At 44.5% G+C, this 14,447-nt stretch overlaps 1 protein-coding gene across 4 annotated transcripts in view; it reads right to left on the bottom strand.

Moving 5' to 3' along the window:
* MROH2B (maestro heat like repeat family member 2B) overlaps nucleotides 1-14,447 on the bottom strand; it is a 63,288-nt gene that overhangs the window by 1,746 nt on the left and 47,095 nt on the right. For 3 of the 4 annotated variants that reach the window (XM_004737959.2, XM_004737957.2, XM_004737958.2), the window contains 11 exons: nucleotides 13,215-13,367; nucleotides 10,336-10,493; nucleotides 9,704-9,830; nucleotides 8,931-9,118; nucleotides 7,547-7,687; nucleotides 7,034-7,148; nucleotides 6,267-6,413; nucleotides 5,843-6,025; nucleotides 1,618-1,773; nucleotides 1,165-1,299; nucleotides 432-534 (listed from right to left, as the gene is read on the bottom strand). In XM_004737959.2, the coding sequence (XP_004738016.2) occupies nucleotides 432-534; nucleotides 1,165-1,299; nucleotides 1,618-1,773; nucleotides 5,843-6,025; nucleotides 6,267-6,413; nucleotides 7,034-7,148; nucleotides 7,547-7,687; nucleotides 8,931-9,118; nucleotides 9,704-9,830; nucleotides 10,336-10,493; nucleotides 13,215-13,367 (1,606 nt within the window). Of the gene's footprint in view, nucleotides 1-431; nucleotides 535-1,163; nucleotides 1,300-1,617; nucleotides 1,774-5,842; nucleotides 6,026-6,266; nucleotides 6,414-7,033; nucleotides 7,149-7,546; nucleotides 7,688-8,930; nucleotides 9,119-9,703; nucleotides 9,831-10,335; nucleotides 10,494-13,214; nucleotides 13,368-14,447 lie in introns of those variants that run through there. The other variant, XR_198388.2, reaches the window with a different exon arrangement.

The raw sequence follows: 14,447 nt of genomic DNA on the forward strand, positions 1-14,447 counted from the left end.
ACATTTTCCATTTGTGTCATGTAGCTAGTAAAGCTCTCAGCTTCAACTGAGCTTAGAAGGTTTACTATGGCTTATGTTAAGGGATGATGCAAAGGAAGCATTCAGGCATGGCAGCAGGCTGGGGGCAAAGACTTGAGCAAAAGAAGGGGTGATGACTTGGAACCAGAAGAGGCGTGGAGGGCCCATGAAGGGGGAGGGGCTAATGGGAGGAGAGGAGGTATTGGGAAGTCAGAAGATGCTACAGGTTTTCATATGCACAGGTTCCTTTGTGGGAAGATATTCCAAGACACAAGACGAATTCCTTTCTTGCATTTTTTGGTTGTTGTCATCCCAGTCATGCCTGTGTTCATGGTGGAATAGTTTCCCGTTGAAGCAAGACTAGACGGGAAGGAGCAGACTCACCTGCGTAGGGAGAGTGGATGTGCCCTCACCTGTGAGTTTGACGGCAGCGCTCCGGATCATCTCCCAGTTGCTGCTGAAGAAGGTGAATGAGTGTGTGTGGAGGATCCACAGGATTTCCTGGTTTTTCTTTGCCTAAAAGAGATACATATTACAAAGAGAACAACTGGGAAGTGACCCATCATGGAATTTGGCATCTGGTAGGTCCTCCAAAAGGAAACTAAAAGGCTATGAACACTCACATAGCCATTAATTATTCTACTAGAAGATGTCTTATGGTTATGATTATGGTTATCAGAAAAGCACTGAGGGGCGCCTGGGGGGGGGTGCGGTTGGATCAGCGACTGACTCTTGGTTTTCAGCTCAGGTCCTGATATCAGGGTCGAGGGATGGAGCCCCGTGTCAGGTTCTGCACTCAGCACAGGGTCCAAGGTTCTCTCTCCTCCTCCTTTTTTTCCCTCCCTTCTGTGCTTTCTCTCTCTCTCAAGTAAATATCAATCTTAAAAGAAGAGTGAGAAAAGAAAAGAACAGTACTGGGCCTTGTGGGACTAATCAACAGGTGTATTTCAAGAATCTCGGAGAACAGATCCCACTCAGGACTTGGGAAAGAGGGGAGGGTAATGGGACAGGACACCAAGAATTGTTGCTATCCTTCCAAACCAGCTCTGACTGTGGCCACAGATCCCTTGCTGTGTTGTTTGCCTTTCTGGAATTTGCCTGGATTCTGGGCTGTGCGTTTACAGGCAGCATTTACAACACACTCACCAGTTTCACGCAGAATTGCCTGTAGAAATCCCTGGCCCTTGGTAGATCCTGACCATCAAGGAGATGATCTAACACCCCATAGAGTTCCTGAAGGCCCAGGAAAGGGATGCAGATGATCAGGACATCTCGGCAAGCCTAAGAAACAGTGTTCCAAGTCACCGTCTAGAAGGATGGATCCTCTACGGGAGGGGAAGGATGCCGCCTAGTGGTGGGAGGGGGGCAGTGGGCACCAGTGATGCTTGGGGTTTAAGTTCAAGGTTGACACCTTCCTAGTTTCAATCTCTGACAGAGAGACCAGGCAAGAAAGAACCTAGGATTGAAGAAGCAATCTTCGGGTTTGGTTGAGAGAGGTGGCTTCAGATCTGGCTTCCGGAACAGCTAGACCAGACTTACTGGCACTTGTTGGCTATGCGGGGAGGAGGAGGTAAAGGTGTCTGTGCAGAGGCCACTTACAGCTCCGATCTTGGGATTGGGATCCCAGAGGTGGAGAAGGAATGAAATCATGCTCTTTTTTATTTCTTCCGCAAAAAATATCTTCCACCTTCTTCCTGTTAGGGATGCCAGATTCTCAAATAAGAAGATGGCAGTCAGTCTCACATCATCCTGCTCCTGTGGTGACAGAGGCATGTCGTGGGTGAGTCCCCCCTTACAGGCCATTCCCAGAGAGTCCCCGGTCACACCCATCACCCAACCTGCCCTGTACCACATCAGGAAAGGGAGGCTGTGACGAAGGCGCTGGTATGCTCTTGTCACAACCTCTATGTGTGCCAAGAATGTTCCTCCATTCCTAGCAGTTGTGCGCTCCCACTGTGAGTTTAAATGACCATGGGTCTGGGGTTTAAGTGATGCTCTAGAGCGGAAACTTGGTTCCTGTCCTTGAGTAGCTACTAGGGAAACAGATCAGAGGAAGGGTAAACAGGGAGTACTGGCAGCAAGAGGTCGGGTTGAGTTCCTGCTTATTGTGTATTTTATGCAAATTAGCATGCCGGAGTCACTGACCTATCACTGACCTAGGATTCTGGGCTTCTAATCTAAATTGCCCAAGGCCCAGGGCTCTTATCTAAGATCCCAAATACTTTTGAATGGGGTTAAGGCAGCTCAGAAATTTGGGCTCTGGTTCTGAGACACAGAGAATGAACAAACAAGTGCCTATCCCGATGCTGGCCTATGTGAAATTCTGGAACTTTCTTGCTTGTTGTCCAGGATGGTAGGGGTGATTTTTAAGAACCAAAGGGTGAGGTGGTGGAGAAAGATGGCCGCCTGTTACCCCAGACACTTTGCTGAAACCATTCAGAGTTCTAACAAACACGGATGGGTTTGCTGGGGGTTTTTCTTTCTTTTTTTTTTTTGTGCTTCTAGGTCTAGCAAACTAGTTTAAAATTCCCATATAAAGGCTGAGGGATGAAGAGAGAAGTCATCCTGAGTAGCAGAATATTATCTCGGATTAGCAACAAAAAAAGGGCCAATGAAAAGCATCCCCAGGAATATGAGGAAAAGAAAAGAGAGTTGTATTGATTTTGATGACAGGGTAGAATGTGTCAGAAATGGGCACACAAACAGAAATGTCATAAAAAAGGAAGTTAATAAAGATTTTCCAGAAAAAAACAAAGACGGCTGGTTGGGATAAAGCCAGAAAAGTTAAATGAATACATGAGACATGGCCTCATATAATGGAAGCAACAGAAGTAGAAATGTTTAAAAGTATGAGGAATGAGGTCAGGGTATATATATATATATATATATTTTTTTTAAAGATTTTATTTATTTATTTGACAGTGACAGAGATCACAAGTAAGCAGAGAGGTAGGCAGAGAAAGAGGAAGGGAAGCAGGCTCCCCGCTGAGCAGAGAGCCCGATGCGGGGCTCTATCCCAGGACCCTGAGATCATGATCTGAGCTGAAGGCAGAGGCTTAAACCACTGAGCCACCCAGGTGCCCCAGGGTATATTTTTAAAATGTCATTTATTTATTTTAAAAGACTATTAATTAATTAATTAATTTATCTGTGAGTGAGAGCATGAGTATTCGAGAGTAGGGTAGGGACAGAGCAGAAGGGAGAGAGAAATGGTGTGAATCTCAAGCAGACTTCCTATTGAGCATGAAGCCACATTCAGAGTCCAGTCTCAACGACCCTAAGATCATGACCTGAGCCGAAACCAAGAGCTGGATGATTAACCAACTGAGCCACCCAGGCACCCCCATTTATTTATTTATTTAGAAAAGATTTTATTTTTAAGGAATCTCCACATCCAAAGAGTTGCATGCTGCTCTACTGACTAAGCCAGCTAGGTGCCTTGAAATGTCTCTTTTTATTTTATTTTATTTTTAAAAAATGATTATTTATTTGGCAGAGAGAGAGAGAGAGAGAGAAAGAGAGAGGCAGGCTCTTTACTGAGTAGGGAGCCCAATACAGAGCTTGATCCCAGGACCCAGGGATCATGACTTGACGCTGAAGGCACCCCTAAAGGTCTCTTGTTAGAAAAAGAAGACAAACCAATTATAAAACACCAAAATGGTAGAAAGCTATTTACTTTTTTTCAAACTCTTTTAAATTTTTTGAAATCAAATGATAGGACCTAAGATAGGTCAAGGAATGATAGGAAAAAGCAGAAAAGAAGCAGCAAACCAGTTGTGTTTTCTGGTGGCGAGACTAGAGTTTAATGTCCTTGTTTCGAGTTGAGAAAATGGAGTCACACACAGGAAGGTGACTTCGGGGTCAGTGCAGAGACAGGATGGAAGAAGGCCTGGCGCGTGGGGTGGCAGCCATATTTTCTGTTCTACCATTTCACTGAAGTGTCACCATGTTTGAGAATTCCAAGAAAGTGCTTAAATATTGAAAGAAAGGGAGGAGAGGAGAAACTGGGCAATTACAGAATTGCATGCTTAATCTATAGAAAACTCTTGGGGCAAAGTTTCATAAAGTATAGTTAAATTTATTTGTGGGAAGAGAGCATTAGCAGAGAATGAATAGCATGTCATTACTAAGTCCTAAGTTTTTACCAAACTTTGCTTTGATACAAATACGATGAAACTGATACCTCCTGAGGTTGACAAAGTTCTAATCTAACAACCTGACAAGACTTCAGATTCAAGCGATCTCTCCTCACTGGATCCACAAGAACCCCAGGAAGCTAACAGATGGGGGGCGGGGGGGGAGCTCTGTGGGGGTGACTTCAGCCCTTTGTTGCCGTCAATCATCTGTGTAATGAAGAAAAGAACATCTTTGTTATTTTACAGAAGATACTATGTTGAGTGGGAGCCATGTAAGCAGTTTTGAGGACCAGATGAGAATTAAAAGGAATGTTGATACTTTCGAGAAAGTAGCTGGAAACAAGCAGAAAGCTGCTTTCAAAGGCCACGATTAGGTTAGGAATGAAATAATGGAAACTGAAAAATGCACACCTGCAGAATTATTGACTGTGGGCATATATTGCAGATTAAAATCTAGAGGCCTCCATGGTGAAAAAATTGCCAAGGAGTCAAGAAGAAAGGCCAAGATTTAAAAAAAAAAAAAAAAAATTGCAGTGGATAAATGGGAAAAAATCAGACCTGAGAGGTAATTTTTCTTTAGGTCTTATTCAGTGGTGTGCAGGCCACATCGGGAGACACAACACAGTGGCTGGCTTGTAAAATATTTAAAGAGCTGAAAAATTAGGTTTATGATGAAGAGTGGAGGAAATGAAGACTTTTCAGTCTGGAGACTGGAAGGTAGAAAGGTAATTGAATCAAGCCTTAATGTTGAAGAGGAGGAAACCAGCAGTTTTCCATCTCCTCTGACAACACAACACGAGGAAACAGGTTTCAGTCACAAAAATAGATAAGTTGGAGGGGAAATAGATTTTTACACTGATGACAATGAATAAACCAAAAATAAATAATAAAGTCTAGTTTTCTGGAAGGCATGAAGGAAGATGACCTTCCTCTGTCGAGAGTCACTGATGGATCTTTTTTTTTTTGAAATTGATTTCTAGGTTATTGACTAGATTGAGGGTTTTACAGAAGATTTCTCTGTAAAAGGCCAGACAGTAAATAATTTAGACTTTGGGGGCCATATGGTTTCTGTGACAACTGATCAACTCTGCAGATGAAGTGTGAAAGCAGCCATAGACAACACGTCACCGAGTAGCATGGCTGTGCGCATTAAACTTAATTTATGAAAAGATGCTCTGGGCAGGGTTTGGCCCTCAGGCTGTGGTGTATCCTGACTCCCAGATTAAAGAACCACACGAGCATTTGAAACTTTGAATCTTGGAAGTGGAGAAGAGCATTGGAGGTGACAAGGGCCCTGCTCTCTGTTGAGTATTGTCATAATCTATGGGAATAAGGGAAGAGGGGAAAGCCCCAAAAAGGGAATATTAAAGAGTGTATTTCTCTGATGGGCAAGTGGGGCTCAATCTTTCTGTCAGGGGAGGAAGCTGGGGAGTTTATCTGCAAGCTCGGGTTTCTTATTGTTTGAGGGTTCTCCCCCAACACGTCTGCTCCTCCCTGCTCAGAGGCATCCTGATTCCCCAGCCAAAGAGGACCCTCAGGCAGAGGCAGACCCAGGAAGGCAGCAGGGGACACACAGGAGAAGGCCGAGGAATCCAGATGGGACACGACATTGCCCGCTACACACACTACCTGAACCTTTCTGTTCGCTCACTTCTGGGGAGGGAAGATTCCTGAACAGGCTCACTTACGTCTTCAAAGAAGGTTCTCGTTTGCAGCACTATCTCTTTGAAGTAGAAGCTCACGTCTCGGTCTGTGAGCAGCTCCAGGATCTTTTTTAGAGCCTTCAAGCTTTCACAGACGACTTCAGTGCGGGCCAAGTGGTACAGGCCTCTGATGATAGATTCTAATATTATCTGCTTATGCTTCTTCACCTATTTTGAAATAAGGTCTCTTAATCTCGAAAACCTTTCTACGTGCAGGTGGACGAGGGTAGGGGGCTCTCAGCAAGGAAATTAGAATTTGGTTAGGGTCCCGGGTTTTTCTACCCGAGAAACACCACTGTAACAATATATTAGGATTCTTACTGAATTTCTAGGTAACCACGAGGTGTGGGTTAGTTAATCATTATTTTAAACTCTACTTAAATGTCCCCCAGCCCCATGTTCCTTGTACCTTGTGAGGGGCTCCAGAAGCTGTGTTACCAAGCCCTCGGATGGCCATTTGCCTCAGCGTGGCGTTGGAGTCCCAGGCGCTCTGGTCCATGAGGATCAGCACTTCCCGTAGACTGCCGTGCTTCCAAAGGATGGGCTCCTTCATGAGCTGAAAACAACCACTTCGCCCCTTTAGTGGAAGGAGTGGCCTCCCTCCAGGACAGTGACAAGTGCATCACAACTATGATGAAAAAGTGGGGTCCACCCACTCATGGAGGGGAGGAGGGAACCCCCGGGTCAATCAGCAAGTGTTGCAGAAGCTACTCTCTAGATGTGAGCAGCCCATGGGTCAAGGCTACATGGTGACAAGAACCACGATACCTAGTTAAGAAGAGGTTTTCTAATCTAATGGAAAAATGGGAAAACGGGTTAGCGACAGTGTTCCTTCTCTGGGTCGGCTGGGACAACTTTTGTGCCAGGGTATGAGGTGATGATAATATGCCTATTGAGTACTTTTTGTTTTGTCCCTGTTGTAGTTAATTCTCCAGGCTTCTCTGTCCTGGGAGGGTTGGTTTCTGCAGACCTGAGCAATGGAAGAGGTTGGGGGCGGGTTCTTTTTCTTCCTCTTTCAGTCCCTGCTTGGGCACCATATTTCTGGCGGTGGCTGGATCTCTCCACCCCCAAAGCTTCCGTGAAGGGCCCTCTTCTGTGGTTCGAGCTCCCACTGAACTCTTGACCCTGAGGGACCCAGAGGGCCTGCCGAGCAGGGGCATGGCTGATCTCTCTTGCCTCAGAGAAGAAAGCTGTGCCGGTGATGCGGTAGTTCTCCGAGGAGGAGGTCAGGGATGAGAACAGTTGCTCCATGATGTCCAGCATGAGCTCACGCTGCCACAGTGCCATGCTCCTAGAAAACGCAAGCCTCCAGTTGTAGCACTTTTTTCTTTCTAAACAATGGAGGAAGCTTGGGTCTATTTCTCTCTCAGGAAAATAAATGATCTAAAAAGGGAGGTTTGATGAAAAGGCACGAATGCTTACATTGCAAATAGCTTATCCAAGTGCCCCATTCAGGTGCAGCTTTCCTGACACTGTTGCTGCATCGCTCTATTTTGTGGGGGAGTGGTGGGGTCTGGGCTGCTCCCACCATCTCTTCCCACCTCCTTCTGCTTCTTCTTCCCTCTTTTTCCCTCCTGGGCTATAAATCCTTGGTGAGTCCTCTGCTCCCAGTGAAGCTGCCTCCACTGCATTTTTGCTCAATTCTGAGTGTTCTCCTTCGTGTCCAGTTCTAGAAGGCCCGCCTATTACCTGGCCAGTGCGCACACTCCCACATGGTGGGTCCTGGGACTTCTTAGGAGGGTCCATAAGTTGTCCCCCTCATCAGATTCCTTGGCAAGACCTTCTTTCATGGCTTGGGCTTGCACACACTTCAGAGTCACCGTCGAGAGCCTGAAGGAGACAGTCGGCCGCATAAAAGTAAGCTAACCCCACGCAGGGAATTGTGAGTCCCTAAGTTCGCTCTGTCTGTTCCCCATAAGGCTCCCTCACTCCTGGATGTAGGGACACTGTGAAAGGGGGAAAACCCACTGCCCGATCTCACACTTTAATTTGGGGTCAGAGGGGACACGGAGACCATCTGAACCAGTAAGGAAAATGCCACAGACACTCGTTAACCTCTCATGGGGAAAGAAAGCCCCAGGGGTGGAAAGGGCAAACTCTTCTCTCTCTCTTTTATTTTTTTAAATTAAATTAAATTAGATTATTTAAAATTTAATTAAAATTAAAAAAAAATTTTTTTTATAAACATATAATGTATTTTTATCCCCAGGGGTACAGGTCTGTGAATCGCCAGGTTTACACACTTCACAGCACTCCCCAGAGCACACACCCTCCCCAAAGTCCTCTCTTTTGAGGATTCTAAAATAGCCTGCTGGAACCAGGCAGCCTCTTGCCCTGGATGGTGTGTGGCGACCGGAGGGTGGGCGTGCTGGAGTCAGCCGGGCCCACACAGGCACGGTGCAGGCCTGGATGGGAGCACGGTCCTTTAACTTACTGTCCCTGTAGTGAAGTGACATCTATTAATGGAACAATGTGTGCTGGACCTCGATGCTGCGTGGAATGTCTTTCAGCAGGTTGATTTGACACCAGGATAAAAAGTTATGCAACAGGACAGGGAAACAGAGCCTTGCAATAGAGGATAAAAACCTATACCTAATCACTCTAAAAGAGCTCTGGGAGTACATATATAGCAAACTTTGAAAGTATAAGAAAGCATGGGGTCATGGCTTGGTTGGGATTCTTTCTTTTTCAATAATACACAAAATAATTTTGCTTCCTTCCATGGGTGACATCTTCAGTTGGATAAAATGTGGTGTTGATTTTTATTTTTCTCCTTCTCTTGGTGGCCTTGGAGAGTATGGAATCCCGGCTTTCTTAGAAGGGTCTCCGTGAGAGAAAACAAGGGAGACAAAGCTCTAGGGAAGCACGTCATCGTTCTGGGATGGTTCTGGGCCGCGACACGGGGGGCCTGGCTCAGGGAAGAAGAGCACGAGGGCTCAAGGTCAGTGGAGCCTTGTTTCCTCCTGGGTAGTGGAGGCCGTAGCCAATGGTATATAGGCCTTGACTTCCAGAGCCCCTTGTCTAGTGTCTGGGACCCCGGCAGCTGGGGAGGGCCCTCGGCCCGGACACGTACCTGCAGGGGTCTGCGGTCTGCTGCCTTTCTCCCTGCTGCATTACCCGCCGCCTGTGGCTCCAGGTGGAAATGGGCATTGTCTGGCCCAGTGTGCAGCTGACCAGCTTCAGGAGAAGAGTGAACAGCTCCGGGTACAAGCTGGTGATGGGGGTGCCTGTTGATACCACTTCATACATAGCACAGGCCACCTGGGGGGAGAGAGGACCCCGAGGTCAAGCAGGTTCCTTTCCACCCGGAACATCTCCCTGGCCTGATCTTCAAGTTCATTCTTCTCCCCAGCGGATTGCTCTCCAGGTTGACCACACTCATTGTAAAAACAAAGCAAAGCATGGGCAAAACAAGAATAAAAATAACCAGAGAAGAGAGGATGTATTTGTCTGGAAAATTCTCGACTCAGAATGTGTTTCTCTCTCAGGACTGCCATGTTGGTCAGCTCCAAATTCCAGGGGGCCGAAGTCAGGTTAAATGAAACCTTTTCCAACACTGAGGTCTTTCAAAAGGATGCCTTTTGGATATCTTGAAGACAAATTTGGAAATAAAGGTACATGGATTTTCTTTGGGATGATGAGAAATTTGGTTCCAGAAGGGACAGCCACAGACAAAATTAGGGCCATACTTGTCCAATTTTAAGATGGAGCTGGTTTAAAGTCAGGGTATGAGAGGGGAAGAAGTATCATTATATCATTAGTGCTACAATCACTAAGCTCCAGGTGGGGACAGACCACGGAGGGGGACGCTCTACCAGGCGTGTGATGGGGTGTTGTCCGACTCACTGAAATCGCTTCCGTCCCGGCCGTGTCATCTTCTAATTCATTCTCAAGTTTGTCTGTTAAGGCTCTTAAGAGTTTACCATTGGAGACTATGTTCTCAGCCAGAGCCTTCCACAATGTCTTTGCATCCCTAGGGTGGTAAGGCAGGAAGCTGATAAGAAACAACTCTTTGGAATATTAGTGTTTTCATCTGTTCCCCTCTAAAACCACAGTATGACTAATCAAAATTTCAAGGGACAGATGGAGATGCTAACATGCCTAGAGATAAGAAGGATGTGCTCTTTAACAGTCCAGCATTCTGGACATGTGTGACTGAGGTTTGTTGATGTCTGTTAAAGCAGAAACCTCTAAGCTAAGTGTATTCTAGGTGACCAGAAAAAGGAGAAATACTCATTTTCTAATACTCATTTATTCCTATAGTGTATTTAAAAAAAAATCTCATCATTTAATGAGGATAGTATATGAAAAACACTTGGAAAAAACATGCTTTGTGATTCAAGCACCGTTTTTGAAATGATTGTTTAGGTGAGATGTTCTCAACCTTTGTTTTTGTTTTCCTTCTCTTAAACCACAAATTCTTCCGCAATGCAGATTAGACCTTCCTGGGAGACCAGAGCAGCTCAGTTAGCATCTACCTGTCGAAGGGCAGAGGTTTCTGTAAAAGGTTGGCGACGACTGCCTCCGTGTGAAAGCTGGCGATCTGAGAGACGGCTTCCAGCATGAACTGGAAACTTTCCTCCTTTTGCCTGAGGACTGGCATGTGATGGTAAATCATGATCAAGATCTCCAACAGCTAAAGGGAAAAAAAAACACAAACAAATCAAACAGGAAGTTGCCGTTTTTTTCCTCTACATGAGCGGCTTAGGACACATGTAGTCAGCGTATTATTCATGGGCGGTTGATGAATTATAAACCAGGTAAAAATAATCATCAATTCTATGCATGGCCTGTCTCTTACTCAGGGGTTTTGTAGCTATATTGGGTATTTATTCTTAAATCGATGTAGTAAATATTTAGTGAAAGGTTGCATTAGATCAAATATTGTGCTAGGGATCGTGGGGAATTTACCAAAGATGAGTAAGATGTGACCCTTTCTCAGAAGGAATCAGTTTTCTAATAAAGAATGTTAGTGGGGCCCCTGGGTGGCTCAGTGGGTTAAAGCCTCTGCCTTTGGCTCAGGTCATGATCCCAGGGTCCTGGGACCAAGCCCCACATTGGACTCTCTACTCAGCAGGGAGCCTCCTTCCCCCTCTCTCTCTGCTTGCCTCTCTGCCTACTTGTGATCTCTGTCTGTCAAATAAATAAATAATCTTAAAAAAAAAAAAAAAAGAAAGTTAGCCCTACACCCGAAGGTCTGCGCACAAGGCAGCATATGGCCAGTGATCTACGGGAGGTTCACTGAACTGATAGGGGAATCCAGAAGTAACTGAGGTCACTGTGGAGGGACATATGGTCTGAGTCTTGAAGGATAAACAACAATTTTGAAAGGCAAGGTGGACTGCAGCTAATAATACACTATATGTGAATAAAAAATAAAAAACTAATTTAAAAAGGGCAAGGGGGAGATGGTAGGGGAAAATCATTCTCATCAGGAAGAAGAATACAGATAAAGATGTAAAATAAAAAAGCATGAGAATAGATGAAGCATGGAAGATTTTTAGAGCAGTGAAACTGTGTGCTAATGCAATGCTGGATACATGCAATTATACGTTTGTCAAGGCCAACAGTGAACCTTAGCAGAAACTATGGATTTGGGGTGATAAGGATGTGTCAATGTAGGTTCACTGATTGTAACAAATGGACTACATTTGTAGTGTATCACAAATTACAAATTACATTTGTAATGTAGTACAAATGGACTACATTTGTGGGGTGTTGATAGTGAGGGAGGAGGCATGCGTGTGGGGAGAGGAGGTATATGGCTATCTGCTCAATTTTGCTGTGAACCTAAAACTGCTCTTAAAAACAAATCTATGTAACAAAATAACAGGAGAGCACGGGACCGAGCGAATATGGCAAAGATTTCTGGAATAGGAGAATGGTCCAGTTTGAAACGCAAAGAAAATGAGGGTGATAAAAGAAGATAATTTGATAGAAAATATGAAGCCAGATCCTAGAGAACACTGACGGTGTCCCTTCCAAATTTGCATGTTAATCTCCGGGCAGTAGGAAATGATGTTATACATTTGGATTTTAGCTGTGGAGGACAGCAAGTCTCTCAGCTAAAGGAACTTTGCTTCTAGCAGATACTTCTCTTATTTATTTTGGATAGACATTTTTAGGAAAAACATAACATTTCCCCTGAATTAATTCCTTAAACAAATATCTGGCAAATATGATTACCACAGAGTCCCATCTCAATGATGTTAGGACAGAATTTATGTCCCTATTTCCCCCTTTTTGTGCTGAACACACAAATACAACGACATTCCAGATTTATAAGCCTTTGGTTCTCTCATGCCTAGCCTAGTGCCTGCCATTAGTATGTACTCAATAAATGTTTCTGGGGGCGCCTGGGTAGCTCAGTCAGTTGGGGGTCTGACTCCTGGTTTCAGCTCAGGTCATGATCTCAGTCAGGGTCGTGGGATCGAGTCATTGGGCTCTGTGCCTAGAGGGGAGTCTGCTTGGGGATTCTCTCCCTCTGCTCTCCCCCGACTTGTGTGCTCTTTCTCTCTCTCTGAAATAAATAAATCTTGAAAAAAATAAATGTTTTTGAAAAAACAGATTGGAGAGTAATTAACACAGAAATTATTTCTAAAGGCCATATGTTAGAGAATAATTTAAGGTGACCAACCCTGGGATATGGGGACCATAACTTTCAACAATTCCCCTTGAGATGATTTCATTGAGTTAAAGATTCTCTTCCTTTTTATTAATCTTTGAATTACTTGAATTCTGCTTCTGACCTCAAGAAAGAGGATAGAGCATCTCCATTTGGAGCTTTTAACCAAGCTTCCTGAACTCAAGTCTTCTTCACACTGCCTAACTCTCCAGCTGGGAGCAAGTATTGAGGACTTTCCCCCAGTCAGCTCTCCAATGACAGTCGTCCTTACCAGAAAACCAACCCTACAGTTCTGTGGAAGAGTAGCTTGAAGAGTGGCAGTGGGATTAGAAACTCTACTGATCCTTAGTGGTCAACCCCAAGGGAATCCACATGGCCACCATCCTCCTTAAGATCTAACAATCCAGTTTTCCAGAACCCAAATGTCCTTGTTCAGAGCTGCTGTCTCTGGCCAGAGAGTGACAGTTGGGCAAGGTTTTTTTGTTTGTTTGTTTGTTTATTGTTTTTTGGTTTTTTTAAAGTCACAGACTAGAAGAAAACTGAAACAGATTGGGGCAGGCACTCAACATGAGCCGGGTTGTTAGTACACAACTTGGGTCTCTGTGGAGGACTCCGAGGCCGTGCGTGCTCGTGCCCGTTATCCAGCAGAGGACAAACTGAGAAGTGACCACCAGCATGGCATCTCAGAAGTGTTAGAGGTCAGTTCTGTGGCCAAACTGGCTGGCAGTTCACCTGTTCTTCCAAAGCGGCTCCCTGCTCCTTCAGGACCGTGATCATCCATATACCACACGCCTGGGTACAGGCGGAGTTAAGGCTCTCCAGACCATCCAGGGTTTCCTCCAGGAACAGTAGGATTTCTTCAACTGGGATGAGTTTACTGACAATCTGAGAATGTACCCAGAAAGATTCATGTTATCAACCACCTCTACATACACTAATTCAAAATGCTGCTACTGTTTTAGGAGATTGGTAGAAACCACTGGAATTTCCAAACGGCTAACCCATGACTAGGACATAGAACCTACAGAAAATACAAAAACAGACAGACATTACCCTGCAACTCTAGGCAGACTTTTTTCTAGAGTTGCCGTTTTATCATTTTATATTTATTGCATCCCAAGACTACTGAGGCAATTTCTTCTCCAGACTTCAAAGTTATAGTGTACTCCACAAGGGAAAAATAATGTATATGGTTTATAATACAATTTATATGATATAAATTACTTTCACATACATTTCATATATCACAGAGATATGTCTTGCTTCTACCAGAATAGCTAAGCCTTGAGAATTTAGGAAAATAGATCACTAGGTACTAACTGCCATGTTCAATACTAGGCAGATCACAATATCCATGTAACTATGAATTATTATGAGTTCTGTCTTTTTGCTTTTCCATGTTTCAAAATTAAGACTACTCAACAAAAGGTGAGGAAAATAAAAACTTGGCAATTTTGGTCTCTAAGTATAAGAAACTTACAGAAGGGGTGATAGCAGTGTGTGAGTATGAGTGTGTGTGAACATGAGTGTGTGTGAACATGAGTGTGTGTGTCTGTGTGTGTGTGCGTATGCATACGTGCTAATGAAAAGGTAGGCAGGTGAAAAGTTGACCACTTGAATGAATTCCAGGGACATTGTCTGGGGCTTTAACTAAGCAAGATGGTCACGATTATGAGTTTGTAGGTATGAAAACATTGCTATTCACAACTGACTTCTCTCTGCATTAAGTGGCCCGATGGCTGATATTTGGTTGAACAGTTCTTGGAAGGAAATTCATCCCTTTTCATGTCTCAACCAGTTTCTGAGTCATTTTGATTCCAAGATCAAAGGACTAGACTGCCACATGTGCTCTATGTAACACCAAATGCTTGCCTGGGCTCCAAACTCAATGGTTATCTGTTTTTTTGTTTTTTGTTTTTGTTTTGTTATGTTGTTTTTGTTGTTGTTTTCCCCTCACATTGGGAT

Source organism: Mustela putorius, unplaced genomic scaffold (genome assembly GCF_011764305.1).
Source record: "Mustela putorius furo isolate JIRA1106 unplaced genomic scaffold, ASM1176430v1.1 tig00000407_pilon_pilon_pilon, whole genome shotgun sequence".
NCBI classification, from domain to species: domain Eukaryota; kingdom Metazoa; phylum Chordata; class Mammalia; order Carnivora; family Mustelidae; genus Mustela; species Mustela putorius.